This window comes from Helianthus annuus, chromosome 12 (genome assembly GCF_002127325.2).
Source record: "Helianthus annuus cultivar XRQ/B chromosome 12, HanXRQr2.0-SUNRISE, whole genome shotgun sequence".
Taxonomy (NCBI): Eukaryota; Viridiplantae; Streptophyta; class Magnoliopsida; order Asterales; family Asteraceae; genus Helianthus; species Helianthus annuus.
Genome location: NC_035444.2, coordinates 116,117,345 through 116,143,046, shown reverse-complemented (window position 1 = coordinate 116,143,046; position 25,702 = coordinate 116,117,345). Strand labels below are relative to the sequence as shown.

Below are 25,702 nucleotides of genomic sequence, written 5' to 3'. Positions count from 1 at the left end.
TCGTGAACTGTGAAAATCGTCAAAAGCACATTGTGAACATATGACAAATGTAATGAGAATGTGAACACAAAGACCACATACCGTGAACATGGTTCGGTCAGGAAGTAACCTACGTTTACTAATTTTAAATTACATATTTGGCTTAGATTTGTTTGTTTTGGGGGGTGAACAATCCTAAAAGGCACAGCTCTTGTAAGGAACCTACTTCATAAATTAATTAATTAATTAATTAATTGCACCAAAATACAATTTAATTTTGATGCTAGCACACATCAAACTGTGAGAAATGACGGCTATATTTTCCACATCATGCTTTTCTTGCTGAAAGCCTGAAATGCTAGACTCTTTCCTTGACTAGGGTTCTGATAATCTGTTTGCCATCCCACATGAGTACCAAAGTTTCCCTGTGTACCGACGCCCCAACATTCCGAGATTTACATCTTGCTATTTTCACATGGTTTAACAAGTGTCTATCATCCAACTGTGGCATATTCATGCATACAACAAATTTTCAGATATCACATCATATGCAATTTTCATGAGATATTCAAAAAGGGTAATCGTTGCGATCTTCATTGGACAGATATGGTATGATTTACCTCTGGAATGTCAAACTCTCCGTATTTTGCATCACATATATCAAGCGACAATTTTCGAAGCATCGGCAGCTGTTTTCATCATAAATTAATGTGAAAATGTATGTTAGCGTATAGAAAAGGTTGAATATACATATATATATGTATGTATTATACCTTGGTGACTGCATCACCAATAAAGCCTTTCTGGATCCCAGAACCCTGAATTTAAAGATCATATTACTGTCATGTGGTTACCGTTACCAAGTATTATATTCTGTGAAGAAGAGGTTTAAAGGAAGCTCACATTGTGGCGCAACAATACATCTTCAAGGGCATGGCAGTCAAAAAGAGCCTCAACACCGTTACTCGTCACTTGTCCACATTCCTAGAAAAGTATTTACCAGATTCAGTCACACAAAACACCTTTTTTATATGCAGAAAGTGATTTCAAAGGTAAAATATTGATATGTATGATAAAATAAATTCAACTATGTATTATAAAGTTAAATGAACTAAGCTATGCTATATATGTTTTCTTCCCTCTGGGAACAAATACCAACCCCATTGAGCTTAGGGTTTTTATTTCATCGTATTAAACACGAGCAAAGCATATAATAGACAGCAAGACGAACATAACACATGGCTTCATTCAATTGTATTTCAAAGTGTTAGATTTTCTTGAACACGTTTTTTTTTTCTAGCAAAGCACAGAAGAAAGGTTCGTTACAAACCTCTAGATGAACAGAAGTCAAACATGGCCAACCTCTTGAAATGATCTTTTGCGATTCTACATAGGTGAAGACAAAGATCTTATTATACGCTTGAAGATAACGTATAATTAGTTGTAGACACTGCAGGACTGAGATCATACATGAATGCAACAAAACAATAACAAAGTGTAACCCATTTAATGAAATGCAAAGATAATTTTAAGCAGAATATACAATCAACCATTGAATGTGTGTTGTATGCATCGTCAATGACAGGTTATGCAACACCCGAAAATTTCCGTACAATTACACACGTGTCCAATCCTCCAACTTATCCCAAATATATGGAAGGAAGAACCTCCAATTAGGGCTGGCAAAGCGTGTCTTATCAGTTTTAACAGGTCTCTAACGACGCAAATAACATAAATATTAGACATGAATATAACTTTTTTAACTACTTTATATCTCTTGACTATAACACAGTTTATGTTTTATATACCAAGGAGAAGAAATGATTGATTGTACCCTCCTATAATTCTATTTAGTTTTAAAAAAGTAAAAAACCAAGTCGTGTACTTTTTCAGTAAACAGGTTTAATCGTGTCTTATACAGATATCTATTGTCAGCCCTACCTTCAATTAATCCAGACTATGTGGAAGGAGAGGAACAACATCATCACCATCATCATCATCATCAACCATCAACCATCATCACCATCACCATCACAATCACCATCACCATCACCATCACCATCACCATACTTAGTAAATCCCACTAATAGCAAAGCAAATGTAGGGTCTGAGGAAGATAAGATGTAGACAGCCTTACCTCTACCCCGTAGAAATAGAGAGGCTGCTTCCAGTGAGACCCCCGGCTCGATATTAGTTTTGCATCAAGCCTTGGACATAAGGCACATAACACTCAGCAATCGGGACAAAGACTGATTAGTGCATGTACCCTTTTGTCTTTCAGCTATCAACGCCACCACATGATGCATGATTAACCGTCCTCAGCTTTTAACGTTATTTTCACGAAATTAGTAAAATAACGTTAAAATTAGTGCACTTTCACTTTTGCCTCCCGATGGCCCACACATATATACATTAGAGTTAATTACATAGTTAGTCCCTGTGGTTTGCACAAAGTAACTTACTTAGGTACTAATAGTTTAAAATCACCTTCTAGGGTATTAACTTTTCATTTTCTAACGTTTGGAGGTATTAACGTTAATCAGCTCCAACTCATCACATTTGTGCCACGTCGGATAAAAAACAAACCCAGTTAGCAAAGATTTAACTTGGTGGTGCCAACACAAACAAAAAGTTAAGTTGGGGGTGTCGGGTGTCAAAGTGGTAGTTGAGGGTGGCAACGGCCAAAGGCCGATAGTTGGGGGTGATAAAATCCAATAACCCTATATATATAGTTATTGACTTTACAAATATTTTACAAATGCCGCTAAGACGTTGTGGATGAGGCAAAAGACGTATACTTGGTCGCGGACTCAATAAACTCTACTCTTGAGTAGCTTGAAGTTCCATATGGCGTACTACATTGTTTTGATGATGGTGACTCCGATACGAGGATGCTAAACCTCGTCACCAAATACTATTCTTTTTGCTATTTCTCCATTGATATAACCCTATACCCAATATCATTAATCTGAAGTTTATCACATCTGATAGACACTCCGGTGATATCTCACCAGCTAATTGAGCAACAGTAACAATGGAAAGCCACATCATGGCAAGGATATCACATCTGCACTTTTGCATAAAATTTTGTTCTTTGATTCAACACTCTCCCATTCTGGAGAATAAGAAAAAGGAACCACATTGGCTGGTTCTTGCTTAGAGCCTATAATCACGAGCTTTGAAACTCAATTATCTAAACCCATCTGGGTATATTAAATTATATTATATAAATACGGCAAATGTCGCCAATAATATTCTTATATTACTTGGAGGCTGTAATTTCTACATCCATTTCTCCTATTCCTTAAACTACTGATAACCAGTAAGTCCTCCATCTGATCATCTGGAGCACAGCATTGATTTTTATTTCATTGATTTTTACAACCATAGTGCCGAACTTTGTATGATAAAAGCATCATATGGTGATTGGTAGTATCTTAGCGTGTACCATAGATTGCTTTCATGTCTGGCCAGTATGAAAGATTAATGCATAACAATCATATTGTACTTTTAACGGCGGCATCCCACCACCAGTCTCTTCAACTACCACGACTTCTTCTGCACTCTTAGACATATTGAGGGAAGAAATCTGGGATACAGACGAGGATCTTGAAAAACCTCTGGAAAAGGGATGAAGAGCACTCAAAGATCTTCAAGAAATCTTTGAAGATTTGAAGATTCGAGAGAAAACGGTGAGAGAATTAGCATGCTAACCGTTTGCATTCTTCGTCTATTTATACCCATCTCATTTAATGCGATGGGTAACCATGCCAAACAACTTGCATCGCGCACCCACTCAAGGATCGACATGTCAGGCAGGAAAACCGGAGTGACGGTTAACACGCGCGCGTGAAGCCCACTCGCTTGACACAAGATGAAACGGCGTGCCTGACACGGTGACGCCGTGTCAGCAATCACATCACACGTCACTTTCGCCACCAACCTGTCAGAAGATACTCTTTTCAAATTTCGAAGTTTTGCCAAGCAAAAAACGAGAGATAACTTCAGAAGTAAGCTAGATAGTTGCGTCGTGTAAGCTGTAAAACATGTACGCGCGCCAACTTTCTAGCACACATGATGATCCCCTGAATGCCAAATCAAAGCGCAGACACTTAATTTTTATTTTTAGTCCAGAACTATAATCACTTGCTTCGCGCATGGAAACAACACTGGACTCGGGGACTGTATGGTCCCAAATCCTGCGCCGGCCATATGAGTTAACCTCAGGTCGCGTGCAAGACCATACCTGTAAACCAAAGTGTTGACTTCCTCAACCTTGCGCCGACTACAAGGGTGTGCCCCAGCCGCGCGCGAGGTGAGGACCAAGATCGAACCAATTCTGACACTTAGTTTCCTTAGGCAAAAGATTTAGCTTCCTTGACCTTACGTCGACTTACCCCAGGTTGCGCGGGGACAAGAAGCGTAGGGTAACGTCGGACGGTACATAAAGTGCGAGTGGCAGAGTAGTGGACCAATAGGCGCTCAACATGTTGTATTCTATGATGCTGCACGATGAGCAATCATGCAGGAGACAAGTACACAAGGACCATACATGGCACCAATCAGCTTGCGCCGACCACTGCTCCATGATCTCCACTTAATTGCTGATGTCAGACCAGACAATAAGGACAACCGTCAGGACACGTGGATCCATTAAGCATGCGCCAACTGCCCTCTCGCCTGGAATCACTAACGTTCATCACAGATGAGCAGAATGGATATTCCTTGTTGTCGAACTCAGGCCCAAGGCTCATCAGCCTATCTCGTTCACAATTCACCTCGGCTATAAATAGAGAACTTCACCACCAGGTTTAAGAATCGCTCTCTTGCTCTCTCACTTGATACACACACTTTTATCCTCAAAGCAAGTTCTTATTCTGACGCCGGAGGGTGTTTACAAGGAGAATCCTCTATTCTCCTCCTTGTAACGAGCTTCACGGTGTGTTCATTGTTTTGCAGGATCGACGTACCTGTTCTCCAAGTTCAGAAGAAGATTAACCTTATTTGGACGAGACATAAACCACAAGCTAATCTCCGGATTAACTTGTTTCTTCAATGGTCTAGTCAGATGAACTTAAGTACATCTTGGCAGACAAGAAACTAGAGAATCTTGCAGGGATATGGCTCCGTTTTGAACATAGGTTGACGGGATGGCTCTCCAGGATGAAGAACCTATGCAGTAGGAAACCAACCAGCGACTCGACAAGGATATGCACCAGGAGACTGAGCCGAATGTTAGAAATGTAGGCTTAGAAAACAAATGTAGGATAGAGCAGCAATGCTCTATTGTCTGATGCGCTAATCAAATAATAGATGCTCTAGTACTAGATGCTCTAATTAGATGCTCTAGTACTAGATGCTCTAACAGATAACAGATGCTCTAATATGTGGACAGATGCTCTAATATGTGGGATGCGCTATTAGGGAGCACATACGCTATTATTATGGGAGCAGATACGCTAAATTTGTTAAAGCCTTATACAGTTTCCTATTTTACCGTTTTCTTGGTCAACAAGTTGTAAACCCTAATTTGGGTATTATAAATAGTTGATAGTGTTGGGGATCAGAAGATGTTTGTGCAGCGGAATTAGTGACTGAATTGAAGTGCTCATGCATGATTGAACCGAATTGAATAGGCATTATTTGAAAGGATGAATGATAAATGATGATGTTAATGGACAATTCAAACGATAGTAAGAATGTCTTGATAGCCGGACATATTGCCGGTAATACAATATATATATGCATTGTTTTGGCGGTTGTTTTTGGCGGGTAACTGCCTCCGGCAGTTATTCGAATTCTTTTACCCGCTTATCATCAGCCAATGCACACTCCTATCATCTAATCGTTCGAGTACTTATAATACATAATTATCCTACTTAGTAGATCCGAATAAATACATAATTAACATAACTAAGTTTAATAAATATGTCTAACATAACCCCCTTAAACTTGGTTATGTTTAAAAGTTTTCTCCATCACACTCCGGTTTGCTTCTTCGACTGCCCATCTAGCATAGTTGAAGTTAAACCGCTTCCTTTTCTTTCCTTGATTCCAATCAGCATCATCAACTCCAGCGAAGAGAGCAACTTGTCCTGAAACTGCAGATTGTGGGTAATCGTTATCTGCCCTTCTTGCTTCTCTGTGAAAATCCGTGGATGACCCTCCTTCTTCATGCACTACCTTCTTGTCCTGCACATTTCCTTGTATTGTTTTGTATTTATAATAGTATTCTAGGATGTCGAGATACATGGCATAAATGACCCTCATGTAATCTCCATCATCGTAATCAAATCCTAGATCTTTTGCAATTGCAGGCCACAAATTTTCCGTAGTGACTTCCTTGTATCCACCGTCGATTGCCACCAGTATGTATAAACCTAACAGGTTTATCCTCTTCTTGTTTGGAGCAAATGGTGGAAGCGGTCTTGTGGTTAATCCCATAAAATCATACAGGAACCATTTGACCATTTCCTCAAATTTCATCTCCAACATGTGTTTGTATTTAAACACAAATTCTCGATCATCAAGCAAGTCCAGAAAGGATTTGCAGTCAGCGAATTCATGGAATTCCATCTCTTTAACGATCATCATATTCCAGTCAGGTTCTTGTGCCGATAGATCCAGTTCTTCAAAATACGAATTCAAATACCTTTCTTTGAATTCATCATCATACATACTTTCTTCTATAATACCCTGTTTTTCTTTTAACCCAATTTCTTCTTCCTTTGTCAACCCACTCGCATCGTTCACGGAATTATCAACCGGAATAGAGAACATAGGATAAATTTTACAAGTATCACCGTTTTTGTTAACAGTGAATCCTTGCATTGTTAATTGATCCATGCTCAAAACATTTCGGTCTAATTCCGGAGAATAGAAGACACTTTGAATTCTCATAGTTTCGTTTCCTGTTTTGATTTCAACCGATCCAACCCCACGTGTAAACAAAAAATTGTTTTCCCCGGATTGTGTATCAACCCCGATAATATGTTTTATACGTTTGAATACGTTTAAATTTCCAGCCATATGGTGTTTAATAACAGAACTAACGTACCAAATATCGCTCCATAGCCCTCCTTCGATACCGACTACAATCATCTCTTGATGATTACTGCTATCTCTCCCTTGATTCTGTATTCCCATGTTCACCGCTTGCCGGATCAACTGAGTCGCTTCATCAGTTTCCTTCTTGTTACACGCGTAGATTTGATGCCCTGGTTGATGGCAGTAGAAACATGTTTTCTCACGTTGAAATCGCTTGTTCTTATTCTTCATTTCATCCGTGCAGTGTTGACAAGGCAACACTGTGGATGATGATTTGATTTCAATCATCTTCTTCCCCGGTTCTGCTCTGATACCACTATGTTGGGGATCAGAAGATGTTTGTGCAGCGGAATTAGTGACTGAATTGAAGTGCTCATGCATGATTGAACCGAATTGAATAGGCATTATTTGAAAGGATGAATGATAAATGATGATGTTAATGGACAATTCAAACGATAGTAAGAATGTCTTGATAGCCGGACATATTGCCGGTAATACAATATATATATGCATTGTTTTGGCGGTTGTTTTTGGCGGGTAACTGCCTCCGGCAGTTATTCGAATTCTTTTACCCGCTTATCATCAGCCAATGCACACTCCTATCATCTAATCGTTCGAGTACTTATAATACATAATTATCCTACTTAGTAGATCCGAATAAATACATAATTAACATAACTAAGTTTAATAAATATGTCTAACAGATAGGCCCTTTTGTAATTTGATCACCCCAGAAATAAAATCCTAACCCTAGTTGCAGCCCGTGGACGTAGGTCACATTGACCGAACCACGTAAATCTCTTGTTCGTGTTTGTGTTTAATCGTGTGTGTGTGAATATAACCCTAACAACTGGTATCAGAGCCAGTTTGGTTCTAGTTGTTTTTTTTTTTTTTTTTTTGCACACTGACTAGAAACCTCACGCCCCGGAACTAGTTTCTTTTTTCCCTAAGCCACCGTCACCGCTGCCACCTTCCCTTTTCCGGCCGATTGCAGCAAATCAGCCAATCAGGTTCTTTGAACAGTTTGTTCAAGCTTCGTGTCTCAAGATGATGTCTGAAGATGCTAAGACTCGTATTGAGAAGTTTGATGACTTCGCCTGGTGGAAGATGCAAGTCGAGGACTTGCTGTGTCAGAAGGATCTGTTGCAGGTTCTGACTGGTGACAAGCCTGAGAAGGTAAAAGATGATGAGTGGAAGGACATGGATAGGAAAGCCCTTGTTGTTATCAGGTTCACTCTAGCTAAGAGCGTTGCCTTCAACATTGTGAAAGAAACCACAGCAAAAGGACTGATGACAGCCTTGTCTAACATGTACGAGAAACCTTCCGCGTCTAACAAGGTATTTCTGATTAGACAGTTGGTTAACACCCGTATGCGGGAAGGTGCGTCTATTACTGCCCATGTTAATGAGTTTAATACCATTATTTCCCGTTTAACATCTGTTGACATTAAGTTTGATGATGAAGTACAAGCTTTACTACTTTTATCCTCTTTACCGGAGAGTTGGTCAGGATCTGCCATTAGTAGTTCATCTGGAACTACCAAACTCACATTCGAGGGCATCCGTGATTTTATCCTAGGCGAGGATATTAGAAGGAAGAGTACAGGTGAATCATCCAGTTCTTTGCTTAGCACTGAGGGAAGAGGTAGAAAGAAAGAACGGGGCAGTAATCGTGGCAGATCTAAATCCAGAGGCAAGAGAGGGAATTCTAAACCTAGGAAGGAGAGGCAAGATATAAAGTGCTGGAACTGTAATGAAAACGGGCACTTTAGAAGTCAATGCACTAAATCATCCATAGACCAGAAAGAGATAGCCTCTGATTTAGATGATGCTTTAATTTGTTGTGTTGAAGATACAGTAGAGTCTTGGATTATAGACTCAGGAGCATCGTTTCATGCTATCTCAAGTTCGAGAAAGATGAAGAATCTCAGACTGGGCAACTTTGGTCAGGTAAGGCTTGCTAACGATAAAATGCTTGACATTACTGGGATTGGGGATATTGATTTGAAAACATCTTTGGGTACTGTCTGGACATTGAAAAATGTCAGGGTAATTCCAGAATTAAAAAGAATGTTGATTTCCATTGGGCAATTAGACGACCAGGGGTACGATGTTCACTTTGGGGGTGGACAATGGAGGGTTGTCAAGGGTAATATGGTAATTGCCAAGGGAAAGAAACAGGGTACTCTGTATATGGTTGAAGTGCCTGCAGGGAATGCAAATACAGTGGCTAAAGGGCCGAGTCCGTCCAGTGTTTGGCATCAACGGCTCGGCCACATGGGTGAAAAAGGGATGAAAATGCTTGTCGCCAGAGGAAAGCTTCCAGAACTGAAGAAAGTCAAATCTGAATTTTGTGAACCATGTGTATTTGGCAAGAAGAAGAAAGTATCATTTGCCAAGACGGGCAAAGCACCGAAAGCTCAGAAATTAGAGCTCGTTCACACAGATGTATACGGGCCCACTCCAGTAGCTTCAGTGGGAGGAGCGCACTATTATGTCACCTTCATCGACGACTCAACACGCAAGGTATGGGTTAAATTTCTGAAACATAAGTCTGATGTTTTTAATACTTTTAAGAAATGGAAAATTGTTGTTGAAAATGAAACTAACTTGAAGGTGAAAGCTTTGAAATCCGATAACGGAGGAGAGTATGTCAGCCAGGAGTTTGTTGATTACTGTGCTGAACATGGCATTCGAATGATTAATACTGTCCCGAGCACACCTCAGCAAAACGGGGTTGCAGAAAGGATGAACAGAACCTTGAATGAGCGAGCCAAAAGCATGAGAATAAATGCTAGATTGCCAAAGATGTTCTCGGCAGATGCAGTTAATACTGTTGCTTACTTAATCAATCCAGGCCTATCAGTTCCGTTGGGATACAAAGTCCCACAAGAAGAGTGGAAAGGTGAAGCTGTGAAGTATAACCACCTGAGGATATTTGGGTGTAGTGCATATGATTTGGATCAAGAAAGAGACAAGCTAGATGCAAAAGCCAAGAAGTATACCTTCATTGGCTACGAGTCTGACAAGATGGGTTATAGACTCTGGGATTTAGAAAGCAAGAAGGTAGTTCGCAGCAAACATGCTACCTTTAATGAGGCTGAATTGTACAAAGACTCATTGGGATCAAACTCTAAGGTTCAAAAGCAGCAGGTAGAGTTCGAGACAGGAACAGGAAACCAGAAAGCTAGGTCGGTCCCTGAACCGATTCCCGAACCAGAAAATGTCGACACAGAGTTTGAAGTTGGTGGTAATAATGAGGAGGAAACCTCTGATAGTGGGAGCTCAGATTCAGAGGAAGAACCGCCCCCACAGCAGCCTGACCAAAATGATCATTGGGTTAGGAGATCCACCAGAGCTACAAAACAGCCACAAAGATATGATCCTTTAGTGAATTACATTCTCTTGACTGAAAATAGCGAACCCGACAGTTACTCTGAAGCAGTCAAGGTGAAAGATTCTCGCCAGTGGGAGAATGCTATGAATGATGAAGTGAGCTCTCTTGATAAAAACAAAACTTGGGTTTTGGTTAAGCTTCCGCCAGAAAAGAGAGCGTTACAAAACAAATGGGTTTTCAGGATCAAAGAAGAACACGATGGGTCTAAGCGGTACAAAGCCCGTTTAGTTGTCAAAGGTTTTCAACAGAAAAAGGGGGTTGACTACGATGAGATCTTATCTCCAGTTGTGAAGATGACTACCATCAGGCTCGTTCTTAGCATTGTAGCAGCAGAGAACTTGCATCTGGAGCAGCTAGACGTCAAGACAGCATTCCTACATGGTGATCTAGATGAAGACATTTACATGGCACAACCAGAAGGTTTTCAGGCAAAGGGCAAAGAAAACTTGGTTTGCAAGTTGAAGAAAAGCTTATATGGTCTGAAACAAGCGCCCAGACAATGGTACTTGAAGTTTGATAACTTCATGGGCAGAAACGGGTTTAAAAGATGTGAGATGGACCACTGTTGTTATCTCAAGAAGTTTGAGAAATCTTATGTCATTCTACTGCTCTATGTAGATGATATGTTGATAGCTGGGTCAGACATGAAAGAGATTACTAAACTGAAGAAACAGATGTCTGAAGAATTCGAGATGAAAGACTTGGGTCCAGCGAAGCAAATACTTGGGATGAGCATTATCAGAGATAGGAAAAATGGTTCTCTGAAACTATCTCAAGAAAAGTACATTGGAAAGGTTCTTGAGAAATTTAGCTTGAAAGATGCAAAGATCAGAAGCACACCATTGGGAAACCACTTTAAGCTCTCCAAAGATAAATCACCAAAGACAGATGAAGACAAGGAAAAGATGGCTAAGGTTCCTTATGCATCAGCCGTTGGTAGTCTTATGTATGCAATGGTATGCACGAGACCAGATATAGCACATGCGGTCGGAGTGGTTAGTCATTTCATGTCTAATCCAGGACGAGAACATTGGGAGGCAGTGAAATGGTTACTCAGGTACTTGAAAGGAACATCTAAAACAACATTGTGTTTTAAAGGAAAAGATGTTGTGCTAAGGGGGTATGCAGATGCAGACTTGGGTGGTTGCAAGCAATCCTACAAAAGCACCACAGGGTACATCTTTTCAATGGGATGCACTGCAGTTAGTTGGATGTCAAGATTGCAGAAAAGCGTTGCTCTTTCAACTACAGAGGCAGAATACATGGCTATAGCTGAAGCCAGTAAAGAACTTATCTGGTTAAAGAATTTTCTTGAAGAACTTGGTAAGAAACAGTTAAACTGTTATCTATTCTGTGACAGTCAAAGTGCTATACATCTTGCAAAGAATCCGGTGTTTCACGGAAGGACGAAGCACATTCAGTTGAGGTATCACTTCATCAGAGGACTGATTCGTGACGGTACCTTGCAACTCGTGAAAATTGATGGAAAGATAAATCCAGCAGATATGTACACTAAGGTGGTACCGTTGGATAAGCTTAAGCTGTGGCCTTCAAGAATAATTGAGAAGGCGGCTGCAACTAGTGGGATAAGAGATTACGAAAGGAAAGGACGATATTGGTGAATGGCAGTTTCGAAGTTTTTCGAAGCCTCTAAGTGGGAGATTGTTAGAAATGTAGGCTTAGAAAACAAATGCAGGATAGAGCAGCAGCAGATGCTCTTTTGTTTGATGCGCTAATCAAATAATAGATGCTCTAGTACTAGATGCTCTAATTAGATGCTCTAATAGATGCTCTAACAGATAACAGATGCTCTAATATGTGGACAGATGCTCTAATATGTGGGATGCGCTATTAGGGAGCAGACGCTATTATTATGGGAGCAGATACGCTAAATTTGTTAAAGCCTTATACACTTTCCTATTTTACCGTTTTCTTGGTCAACAAGTTGTAAACCCTAATTTGGGTATTATAAATAGTTGATAGGTCCTTTTGTAATTTGATCACCCCAGAAATAAAATCCTAACCCTAGTTGCAGCCCGTGGACGTAGGTCACATTGACCGAACCACGTAAATCTCTTGTTCGTGTTTGTGTTTAATCGTGTGTGTGTGTGAATATAACCCTAACACCAAATCCACAGGGAAGTCAAAACAGGAACCATGGCAATTCAAATTCTGCCTTGTCGCATTATTTATCGTCTTATCGATAACGTGTTTAATGGTGAGTGTGAGTGTGACAAGTATATAATATGGTGTGTCAAAACTAACAATGTAAATGGAAAATGGAAAAAATAATATGGTGTGTCAAAACTAACCATGTAAATGGAAAATGGAAAAAACAAAAATATAAAAGTTTTTTTTTAAATACTTTGGGTTAATGGGTCGACCCGTTTTTATACGGATCAGCCCAAACCCAACTGTTTTTAATACGGGTCAACCCGAACCTGACCCATTTTTTAAACAGGTCGCCTTAGTCGACCGAAACATGTTTATTTTCGTGTCAGGTTTGGGTCGGGTTCCAGGTCATGTCAAGAATTGCCACTCCTAATTACAAGGCATTCTTTACATGAGTATCACTGTCTATGTCTAAGCAGACAATCAAGCAATGGCCCAAGATTTTGACGGGAGCAATGGGAAATGTTTTTCTTGGATTCATGAAATGTATAATAAAGCATCCATGCATATTTCTAGCAGCCAGAACTTTTGTGAGTGTACAAAAATAATCAGGGGCGGACCTTATGTATACCGAGCCGTGGCACGGGCTACGGCTCAATTTTTTATCGGTAGTGTAAATTTTTTTCCGGTTTTTATACCAAGGATACCCCTGAACAACTATGAGAACACCCCAAAAAAAGTCTGTAAGCCCAAATCAATTGAAAATAATAAGCCCAAATCTCAATTGCTCTATATGTTAGCCAAATCAATTGAAGATTGTAAATAATAAGCCCAATTGCCCAATATGTTGGCCCAAAATAATAAAAGATTATAAATAATTGCCCAATTGCCCTGAAGTTTTAATGCACGGCACGGCACAACTACGAGGATACCAATCAATTGAAAATAATAAGCCCAAATCCCAATTGCCCATTTCGTCGATGATGATAAATTTGCAAACTTGAATGGGATAAGTGATCTTGTGCGTGTTATGGTTGAAACGGGAACGCATCGTTCTTGTCCTTCAGTTTATCGGGTAGTGAAGCTAGCTTTGCTTTTACCGGTTGCAACTGCAATCGTTGAAAGATGTTTTTCGAAATTGAAGCTTGTCAAGACGGATTTACGCAATCGAATGGGCCCGGAATTTTTGAACAATGCTATGGTTTGTGCGATTTTTTACGTGAAGTAAAAGACAACAATGTGATGGAACGATTTCAAGCTATGAAGAAAAGAAGAGGACAAATCTATTAAGTAATTGTTTTACTTTATTTATTTATTGTCGTTTTTTTTAATATTGTACGATTGCACGGTAAAAAAAATTTGGGATACCCCTGAGTTAATGTTCTAGTTCTGCCACTGAAAATAATGAAGTCGATTGTCATTTCGCAAGGTAGCTTGGACCTCTCATGAACGATTGAGCCCATTAAGGTTTGTTCAAGTATGCAACTTGCAAACATGTTGGCAAAGCCACTACTAGGATCCCAAGTAAGGCATTCTTGATCTCGAAGAGTGAAAATACCATCGAGTTGATTATGAATATTAAAATAGTATTAACTACAGTGTAGTCTATAGAATTTATTTAATATCCTCCCTCGGCATACTCATGTATCCTATAAGCATGTTGCTTGCTTTACCAATGGATTTCTGATTTGATTGATATTTGAGAATACTTGGTGTGACATCAATACACATTATTTACTTATGCTTAAGTTCTATATGAAAGCATGATAGTCATATTATATGTTATAAATTATGTTTGGTTTTTCTAGAACGACTCCTAATTCTAATCTACTCCTACAAACATATACAACCTCCTAAACATTGCCTACTTCCATGCAAGTAAATAAAGGAAGGAGATGATGGCTGCAAACCTGAATCCAGAAGTCTGCATCCCAGCAACGAAAGCTCAATCAAGTTTGCACAGTTCTGACTCAGACTAATCAAATCAGCATTTCTCATCCAAGGTGCTACTCTTTCAAGTCTCAACTTTCTCAAATTTGGCATGCTGACTTTAAAACTCAATGAAGACGTCTCACCAAGACAATGGCATAATGCCAATGATTTTAGGTGTCGCAGGGATTCCAACATATTCACTATGAGATCATCAGAAATCACCTGCCAAAGTTCAGCAAAGAAAGTGACGATAATTTCTCTAAATGCTATATACATATTTTTGCATACCTGAAAATACAGAACTATTGACTCCAGTAAGGGACACGTTAAAGGTAGCCATTTCAGCCCGTCATGGCCCAAAAGTCCACCTAAGCCCACTTCTATTGCTTTTAGAAATGAAACGGCAGGCTTCAAACCCTCAAGAGACAAGAATGAAAATCCCCACCCAACACCAATTTCATCCAATTTGCACACCTTCCCAAGCTCAACGTAAAGGTTTTTATTTTCGGTTTTACTTCCTTGCTGAAGCAGATTCTTACATCCTCTTGCTTTTAAACATTTTAAACCAGGATTTTGGCCTATAACATGAGCCATAGCAGCAGCAGAAACCTGAAATTCAAAGCATAGATTAATAAAATCCAAACAGTTTGTAAACGGCAGTTTTCCTTAACAATATTTACAAACCTTGGTATTGGAGACATCAAGCACCTCTAATGAAGAACCACCGAGATTAAAAAGGCAATCATCGACGACTTCGGTGTCCCTTAAACAAAGATTCTTCAGCATGTAGGCTTGAGACATAAGCTTGGATAAAGACATCATACTGATCCCTTTGCAGCCACCGATATGCAGCATTTGAAGATTAGAACCCTGGAGAATGTTCGGTTTACTATGTTTTGCAGCAACATGATCATAACAGGCATTTAAAGAGCAAAGAGCCAGAATTGATTGTTGTCCAAAACAAGTGTCACATGCCACAATTGAGTTTAGCTTCAAACAACTGCATATAAGTGAAGATATGCCAGCATCACTCACCAAAATACAGCCTTTAAGGCTTATGTAAGTTAACGAAACACAGATATCAGATATGCGTTGGAGGTCATAATCTGTCACAAGATTTAAGATGAAAAGTAAGCACACTGGCCAAAACCAAATACATCATTTTGGGGATTGTTTGGGAGTTAGTGAAGTAGAGATAGGGGTGTTAATTTCTGACACGAACCTAACACGAAATTCACGGGTTTAGGTTTAGTCTAAACGGGTCAGGTTCAGGTCAACCAAGTCAGGTTGGCGGGTTGACCCGTTTAACCTCTCTATATTATGTTATATTTTTTTACAATATATTTTATGTTATAAATTAAATTGGGTGTGTATTTTATGCCATGATTATAACTTTAAAAAAGAAATTCATATAAAACTTTACAAAATTAAATGTAATTGTATTATTTACATTTGTGTTTTTAAAGTAAATTTTAATTTAATATATTAATTTGTGGCAAAATTTAAAAAAAAAATAAAAAATTCGGGTTAAACGAGTCGTGTTCGGGTCAACCCACGAATATTCGGGTCGGGTTCGGGTTCATATGCATGACAAAATTTTCGGGTTCGGGTCGGGTTGAACCTGCCAACCCACGAACACAACCCGTTTAGCACGCCTGCAGTAGAGATATAGATCATGTTTATACCAGTGACATCAATTAGTCCCTCCAGTGTGAGCTTTGTAATATTGGATGGCAACGGTCTAGAACATAACACAGGCAAAGGAGAACTAATGGAGCCAAATGATGATTCAGTTACAGACATTTGAGTGATGATTACTGGACTGACATCGACAGTTAAGTCGATATCACAAAGCAATGGACATCTGTCAACCAGCAGCTGCAATAATTTTCTCGTCCTGAATCTCAAACAATTAGCCGCCTTCAACTTTCTCAACGATGGAAATGACTTACTAAAGCACTCAACAGCGTCCTCAAGATGTAGCATCGGACAATTGGAGATATCTATCTCATGCACTGCTTCAAATGTCAACCTTGACCACAGCTCACATGAATTTCCCCTAAGAGATTCATGATTGATGAGTAATTGCACAATTTTATTTCTCGTCAGAGGTTCCAAGCTAAACGAAGATGGAAGCATCGACAAGAGAAGAACCACTGGTGTTATCTGTGGACATCCTGCAAGATCCACTCGCTGCAAGTAGGACAACGCAAATGAATATTACATACAAAATCATTACATTACAATTGTATACAATACACACCTGAGTGAACTCAGTCAAACGAATTTTAAGATTAAGCAAGTCACCGTCTCCCCTTAAACATGTGAGAGGTTGTTTCAACAGGGTAAGGGCCCCACAGGAACTTCCATTAGAACACATGGATAACGACTGATAGGTGTTTTTCCCTACAACACGGATGAGTTCAATGAACCTTGCAAAGACACTTACAAATCAGTAAGTATGTATAGTTTCTACCATGAAGTAAATTTGGGAATTTTGAACATACCAGCAGCGAACCACAGTGGTAGAAGGCTAATACGAATCTGTAAACGAACAGAAGGTTGGTGATTAATTAAGAAAGATAATTAAAATAACACCCCATATCAACCAAGAAAATGAATTCTAGTTACAAAAAATCAGTAGCATAATGAACGGAAACCAACCAACAAAATAAATGCTAGATGATAGTAGAAATAAAGGTAATATGTTTCTGATATTTTGATTAAGAGTTAAATGCCATTTTAGTCCCTGTGGGTTGGGCCATTTTGCCATTTTAGTCCAAAGGTTTGAAACGTTGCCATTTTAGTCCAAATAGTTTCAAACGTTGCCATTTTAGTCCACTAGGTTAACTCCAACCCTTTATTCTGTTAACTAGAAGGGCATTTCAGTCATTTTATATGTAATTTTGTTAACTAGAAGGGCAATTCGACAATATAAAATGATCGAATTACCCTTCTAGCTAACAGAAAAAATGGACGGAGTTAACCCAGTGGACTAAAATGGCAACGCTTGAAACTATTTGGATGAAAATGGCAACATTTCAAACCTTTGGACTAAACTGGCAAAATGGCCCAAACCACAGGGACTAAAATGGCATTTAACTCTTTGATTAATATTAAATACAGTATCATGTACCTGCTTCAAAAGTGTGATACATAGATCCTCAGTACAACATTCCTTGTTAGCATCAATCCAAAGCAGAAGGTGATCACAAAGCTGTTTTTCACTGTGGACATCCGGAATATTATTATGTGATGAATTACACTTTATAACAGCTTGTCTATAAATGTAAACCTACCTATCAACAGTCAAATGCGGATGCTTTATAGTAGAAAGCAGCAAATCATATGGAACATCACCAAAGGAGGGACAGGATAAGGCCCAAACCTGCAAAAACAACTTTCTTTCATTAAACAGATATATTGAATATCGCTTTTTGATCAATTAAAATAATGTTCTAGTAGTTCGAAATCCCAAACTAATTGAACCAATTAAAAGAATACCATGGCATCTAACAAGAAAAATTCAGCAGAAAAATTTTGAGATAAATGAAGCAATACACGTACAAAGTTCCTTGCAAGATAGCTTGTACATAGCTCACGAAGATAGTCCACTGCAATGCATAACACTTCACCTTATCAAGCATATGACTAACAACTAACAAGATCAAGCAAATCAACCATTACTAGCAATATTACAAAGTGGTATAACAATGTTGGAAACCCTTGTATAGATTAGTAGAAAAAAGTTTATTTGGATGCCTTGTTACTTATTTATCGTGTTATAATATATGATTCATCATGTCGCTCATCTTTTGAAATCAAAATCATAGGTTTTTCTTGTTATATATGTTAGCCTTTGTTTCTAGTTCTATAAAATTTGAAATGCTCTTTTTGGTATAAAGAAAAATCACAACTTGCTGTTGTGTAACATCATTTTCGTATTAAAGTTAAGAGTTAAATGCCATTTTAGTCTCTGTGGTTTGGGCCATTTTGCCAGTTTAGTCCAAAGGTTTCATTTTTCGCCTGTGGGTCCAAAACGGTTTCACCGTTGCCATTTTAGTCCGCCGGGTTAACTTCATCCATTTTTTCTGTTAACGAGAAGGGCAATTCAGTCATTTGTTATGTAATTCTGTTAGCTAGAAGGGCAATTCAGCCATATAAAATGACCGAATTGTCCTTCTCGTTAACAGAAAAAATGGATAAAGTTAATCCAGTGGACTAAATGGCAACGGTGAAACCTTTTTGGACCCACAGGTGAAAAATGAAACCTTTGGACTAAACTAGCAAAATGGCCCAAACCACAGGGACTAAAATGGCATTTAACTCTAAAGTTAATTTGTTTACGTCTAAAAAACAAAAAGAAAACTGAAATTTTGCAGCATCTTAACATTTAAACTCACACAGTTCAGACCCAAATTCCCATATACTGACAAGGTCATTAAGTTGCACCGACGGAACTCCAGTCATCGATAACGCCTTTGCTAACCACATCTTACATTGTGAGAGAATCATCTCCATACCAAAATAAAGGGCACCCTGTAAACATTAACATTGCAGATCAAAAAGATTTAGCTTTAAGGGACAAAAAGATTAGAGATATATATATATATATATATGGAGAAGCCGTTTGATGAACCAAGTCTGATACATAGCGACTGGAATTTGTTGATTACTGTCAACAAAAATATAACTATTTTACATCTTATAAATTCAAAATTGGTACTTTTGAATCTTGATACTCAAACGTGACTTGGATTTTCAGCTTTCTTCTGTCCAAAAAAAAATAATCTTGATATTGTGACTTTGCACCAAGAAAACCCACTCATCAGTTTGAAGTAAAAACAACCCCATTTGCACTAGTAAGTTCGACTTCTGGAAGAACACCGCTAACTGTGTCAATGTTTAAAGTTTAAACTAACTAGGAAGAAAAGATGTTACAAAGAAGAAAACATTTATACCTCAAATATAGAGAGAAAATTTTGTGAGGTGACATCCAGAGGAGAACCAAACACTGAAGCCAAAAGACTCAAAAATGTTGACCGGTTCCACTGAATTAAGACTTCATCGTCTGGATCCCTAACGATAAATAAACAAATAAGAGAAAGATTAAATAACAAAACAAGACTTGAACGTTTGCATCATCTTTTTGATACGTATGACTTAGAAGTCAATAGTTATATTTAGAAAGTTTAAGTGAACATGAACAACCAAATGAATAACTTTGACTCTCCCATAAGCTTTAGTAATTGCCCCTCCCTACCCTATTAACAAAAAGGACTAAACAGCTAGCTGATTTAACAAGCATAGACTAGTGGTGCACTTAAATTGATTATTGGGGATTCGAAGCTGGCTGCAATAGTGCAATGCCCCTTAATGATTTTGATAATAGGTTAATTTAAGGTCAAAACAGGATAGTGACAATAGCAATACTGATAATCAAATACCTGAAGTTTCCTCCAAGGAGTCCATGGAAATAGGATGAATTTTCAATTAGCCTGACACCCACAAAACCTCATTATATTGAACTTTCAAGAGAAGAACGATTATTATTATTATTATTATTATTATAATATAATTAAAGGTATAAATGAATGAATGAATGAATGAATTGATAGGAGGTTGGTTACCTGTTTCTGTGAGCTTTAAGTTTAAGGATTCTGTGTTGGAGGATTGAGGAGAAGTTCCAACTGTAAACATCCGCCGTTGATATCTGAACTTCATCGTCAACTTCATTAGGATTGGACTCATCAGGATCTATGCATTTCAGAACTACCCAGACATCGTCGTCGGTCAACGCCATCCAGTGCTACCGGACGGACCTCCTAAAAAATATGCGTTAAAAGCAGCCTGGTGAACACTTGTTTTACGCCGTCCAGTGCTTGGGCCACGTCATGCTATTGGTCCACCATTTAAGCTATTTTTCTTTTTTTTTTTAATTTGGATCGCCTACCGACTACTAATAGATTATGCGTTTTCAAAATAGATTTTGCATGCATTTTCAAAATAGATTTTGCATGCGTTTTGAAAAAAACATGTAGATACAAGCTTCTTTAAAACTGCGTTTTAGAGGTAGATAATCACTTTTTCATCCAAACATTTTTTTAGATTATTTATATTTTACAAATGCAATAATCAAATAATCACTTCAAAACATAATCCAAACACCCTCCTAATAGTCCCTAAGTCTTATCTCACCCCTTAATATATCACTAGGCTATAATGACATGGGCTAGTTATCAAAAGATTCATCGTTAGGGAGATGACGACAAATGTGATCATATGAACCAATGGAAAAATGAGATCTACACTAGCCACCCAGCACCACCTTCTCGTTTCCACTTCAAAACGAGATTTCCGCTGGCAAACGCTATTTTAAATAAAAATTTAGATACCATTTATTAAAAGTTTTACAGATCCCAATGACTATGTCTTAGAACAATATTCTTGTATTTAGTTATAAAGGGTATGTATTAAGAAAAAAACACCCAAAATGAAGGATGTGGTGGAGAAGCGACGGTGTTCGCCGGATTTTGTCATAGGAGACGTGTTAGGAAACATTTAGATAAGTATTGAAGAAAAAGATGATCAACCTGATCACATGCTGAAGATACAGTCAAAGAAGATCAATAAAAATGTGTCTACAAGATAACAGGACAAGAAGAAAGAAAGAAACATCTTCAACAAGTATCACGAGGTGATCAAGACAAAGAGAAGACGATCGGAAAGGCCATTCTGATAAGTTTGATGATAAATCTGATATTTATCATCAGAATCTTGTAAACTCTAATCATCAGAATCGCTGATGATCAAACTCAACAGAATTCTGGTAAGTTAGTCATCAGAATTTTTGATGGACCAACTTGTCTTAAAGATAAGGTTCAGACACAATTTGAAAAGTAGCAAGTTGACATCCACGAATTCAATGAATATGCCAAAAAGCTACTTTGTGTAGATAAATGCATGAATAAACAAATGTTTATTCATGATCCAGACTCTCTATAAATAGAGATGTAAACCCCGAAGGTTAAATGAGTTGAGCCAAACATTCAATACATACACCACAAACTCCATTACCCTTCATAGAGGTGTACAAATCGATTTTTTTCAAAAACCAGTTTCGATTATTAACCGAACCGGTTAATATCAGCAAAAATAAAAACCGGTTATTTAAAAAACCGGTTTTGAAACTAAAAACCTGCAACCGGTCCTAACCGGTTACAACCGGTTTTATAATCGGTTAATGAAAAACCGGTCAAAAAATCGGTTAAAAACGGTCAAAAAACTGATCAAAAAAACCGGTCAAAAAAACTGGTTCTGCAGAAAACGAACAGAATGCTGTTTTTTTGTTGTTTTTGCTAGTTTTTCGCCTTTTTTCTGCTGTAAATGTAGTTTTTTGTATAAAAAATGAACAATGAAAATATAAAAACTTAGAATATGATATAATTGAGTCTTGGAACAAACATTTTTATATAACAAAGAAAATACGAACGCTAAAGATAACAAAGGAAATACATAAACTTAAACTATTAATCCGCAAGAACGTCCACTAATATATATTTTTTAGTGGAACAAACGTTTAATCTTCTTCGCCTGAACCCGAACTTGAACTATTACGTAGGAAGTCATCGTATGTGGCTTCTTCGTCGTTCATCGAGGTTGTAAATTCCGCTTCGACCTCGTCCTCGTACACTTCACCTTTGTATTCCAATTCTCCCTCGAGCGAGCGTATGTGTTGACATCTCTCCGCCGCATCCAAGTAATCTTTCAAGAAAATCGACATCTCAACCGCCTTTGGTGTTAGTCGAGTCCTCCTTATCGAGATCACCCTACCACTAATAGAAAAAAAACACTTTTTAAAGCTACCGTGGAAGCTTGGACCGTTAGTAAATCTCGGGCCATTGTGGCTAAGATCGAAAATTGATCTTCCTTACTTTTCCATCAAGCCAACAAATCAAAATTTTTAAATTCTTGTGAACTCATAATTTGTAGAAAGTTCGACCCACCATACCATCCGAGGTCACTACTGTGACAACTGTAAAAAATAATGGTAATTCCGTACAACTTAACAACTTAATTATACATTTAATTGTGTTCGTTACGACTTAATGTCACTCCCCGTTATTTCCACGTATTACCGGTGGGCCCGGTGGGGAGTATCGTGACGTAGTTAATATCATCATAGTCAATAATCACAGATCAATGCATAGCGGAAGTCTAAAGTAAATATATTACAAACCGATTCGAAGGTAACATTAAATATTACAAACGGAATGTAAGATGGATCCACAGGTGGATCTTAAAACAGAAAAGTAAACACTGTTCAACAGACTTTAGACGCCTAGAATTGCAAGATTCCTTATTAACGCCCTGAGCACCCAGCCAATTACGTACAATACCTGCACTCAATCTTTTGGAAAATACGTCAGTTTACACTGGTAAATACAATTAACTCACTCTTTTGAAAATGTTTAAGAAAATTGATTTACATGTTTGTCCAACATTTTGTATCAGATTTACATGTTTGTCCAACATTTAGGGCTGGTGATTATACAAACTGATCAAGATTAATCGACACACCACAAATATATCTCACAAGTTACCCTTACGAGTAAGTATATCTTTTACATACGCAACAGGAGGTGTTATGCCTACACCTTGTGCTTAAGTTGTGGCCATTCACTTTTTAAATGAGCCAAGGATATCCAGGACACGGTCATGTTGGTACGTCATCAGTCTAGGCCGTGTCAGTAGCTTGTAATAGGGGTTAAAGTGTAAAAAGTTAAGTTTATTAGTGTTGTAAACCATTTCGTACGAAATGGAGTTTGTGAGGCCAAGTCGTACAAAATGGACTTTGCCATTTCGTGCGAAATGGACTTTGCCATTTCGTGCGAAATGGACTTATCATCTCGTGCGAAATGGATTCCCTATAAATAGGGATGTTGTGTTTTCCATTTGATACGATTCGGTGAAACCTCTCACGAAGTGCTGTCAAATTCTCTGCATGTATTAACGTCTAAAATAAATGGAAAACCAGTTTAAAGTGTATTTCTCTGCTTCTACTCACATTCTAACCCCGATTCACAGTTACTAGATTGTTTCCGCCTTTCTAGTGGCCTAGATTTGACTCAGACCGACTCATTTAGGTCGAATATCGATCCTACAAGTGGTATCAGAGCTCAGGATGAGTCAAATCGGCTAAATCAGTGCTTTGAATGGTTTAGAACTTTCTACTTCTACCTCTTTCTTGGATTTTTGAACAATTCTACGGACAAAATGGACTGAATTTGGAATATAACATGTAAAACACCATTTTAATCAATCCTTCAAAGTTACAGACCTTAATTTGGACTAAAATCGATCAAAAAGTCTCAAAAACATCATTTCGTGTGAAAATGTACCATTTCGTGTGAAAATTGCGTCCAATCCGCATGTAATGAACCATTTCGTGTGATTTTTTTACCAGTTCGTTTGAAAATTTTGTCCAATTCGCACGAATTGGACCATTTCGCTTGAAAATCCAAATTGTCTGTTCAAGTCGCACGAATTAGAAACTTTTTACTCATTTCGTACGAATTGACATTCCAATTCGTTTGAAATATTCAGGTAGTTTGAAACAACATTTCGTTTGAAATCATCTCGTTTGAAAACAGTCCATTTCGTTTGAGGACCAATCCGTTTGAAAATCCAAATCGTGTGGAAGTCATTTCGTTTGAAAAGTGATTTTTTCAAAAACCTAGAAAATTTTTTGAAACTGTTTTCATTTTAAAATGGAGAACCAAGAATTTTATAACATGTTTTTCGGAGGAGGAATGACAGCATCTCAAACTCCAGCGAGTATTGTGCAGAACGTAAACATGGAGAATGAGCTTGGTACAATGCAAAAGCCACCAAAATTAATGAACATTGACGAATATTCAGGGTGGTCATAGAGGTTTAAAACCTGGGTACCGGCAAATCATTTTGAGTGTTGGATGAAAATTGAGTCAAAGTATATACCTCTGATGAATGGAGCGGGTATTGAGAAAACAATTGGCAGCTTAACTCTGCTTGAACAGGAAAGCTTTATAGCTGAGAAGAAAATGATGAGTATCTTGCAGCAAGCAATCAAAGAAGATATTTTAGTTCTACTACAACATCAGGATAACTTGCAGTCTGTATGGAATGCACTAAAAATGAAGTTTCTTGGAAGTGTTTCGATGATAAAGAGCAAAACAGCATTGCTGAAAAAGGAATTTGATATTTTTACGGGTATCAAGGGTGAGTCAACAAAAGAGTTGATCGAAAGGTATTGTCATTTGGTTGTAGAGATGAAGCGTTTGAACATAACCAAAATAGATGAAGAATGGGTTGACAAGTTGGCAGATGCTTTACCGTATGATGAGTGGGGCACATATTTGTTGGTTTTGAAAAATAACTTGGAATATGTTGGATTCAATCTAAGCACGTTCATCGAGAAAATTGAATCGCATGAGCTTGAACTTAAAAAGATTAGAAAAATGAAATCTTCTAATGTACAACAAGATGTTCAATTGTACTACATCTGGAGTTTCTCAAAGCACACTAAGCAACAACCATTCACCATTTACAAGATATGAACCAAATTGTAACACCTCGTAAAAACATGTCCAATGATATATCGATACGTGTAATGAACCCTAATAAAGTCAAACGTTGAATTTGGGGGACTAATTTTGCGAAAAGTCTAAAACTTTGATTATAGAAGAACTGGAAATGTTAACATGCTTAAAATAAGCCTCTGAATAACGTTGCACGGCAATCATATTCACAAATGAGCCATTTGATGATCGAGAGAAGTCGTTTGCATAATTAATTAAAAGTTTGCGCGTCAAAGGGGTTAAAAGGTTAATACTTACCTCTGAGTGACCTTTTAACAGACCATGAGCTTCATGATAATTGAATACACTCTCGGGAATGCCTAATATCTTCCATTAAGAGCTTTTATGCCTATAAGTGAAGTTACGCGTAACTTTGCAAGTTAGAGGGACTAAAGTGTCAATATGTTTAATTATACCTCTGAATGACCTTTTTACGAACCCGAAGCATCGTGATGTTTAATAATACTCTCGAGAATGCCTAACATGGATTAGATAAGGCTTCGATGCTATTAAACGATGATATGCGCAAGTTTGCGCATTAGAGGGACCAAAAGCGTCAATTTTTGAATCTACGCCTTTTGGTGACCATTTAAGCGAACGGGAGCGTAGTAATAAT

At 38.1% G+C, this 25,702-nt stretch overlaps 1 protein-coding gene across 3 annotated transcripts; it reads right to left on the bottom strand.

The window, feature by feature from the left end:
* Positions 1 to 5: 5 nt before the first annotated feature.
* Positions 6 to 20,312, bottom strand: LOC110877728 (BTB/POZ domain-containing protein FBL11). Of its 3 annotated transcripts, XM_035981002.1 has the most exons (19): positions 20,098 to 20,312; positions 19,915 to 19,965; positions 19,429 to 19,546; positions 18,871 to 19,006; positions 18,035 to 18,081; positions 17,767 to 17,855; positions 17,604 to 17,694; positions 16,975 to 17,011; positions 16,731 to 16,873; positions 16,153 to 16,660; positions 15,503 to 15,573; positions 15,152 to 15,337; positions 14,756 to 15,076; positions 14,446 to 14,689; positions 1,310 to 1,365; positions 883 to 963; positions 753 to 797; positions 600 to 668; positions 6 to 481 (listed from the first exon to the last, which is right to left on the bottom strand). In XM_035981002.1, exons 1-19 carry the CDS (start codon positions 20,268 to 20,270, stop codon positions 338 to 340), a joined length of 2,610 nt encoding a protein of 869 aa, XP_035836895.1. In that variant the 5' UTR covers positions 20,271 to 20,312; the 3' UTR covers positions 6 to 337. The 3 variants fall into 3 exon arrangements, 2 of the variants coding, with proteins under 2 accessions (XP_035836895.1, XP_021981613.1); XM_022125921.2 differs by having other exon boundaries at positions 15,152 to 15,573; XR_004874941.1 differs by lacking the exon at positions 1,310 to 1,365 and having other exon boundaries at positions 15,152 to 15,573; positions 20,098 to 20,303.
* Positions 20,313 to 25,702: the final 5,390 nt, after the last annotated feature.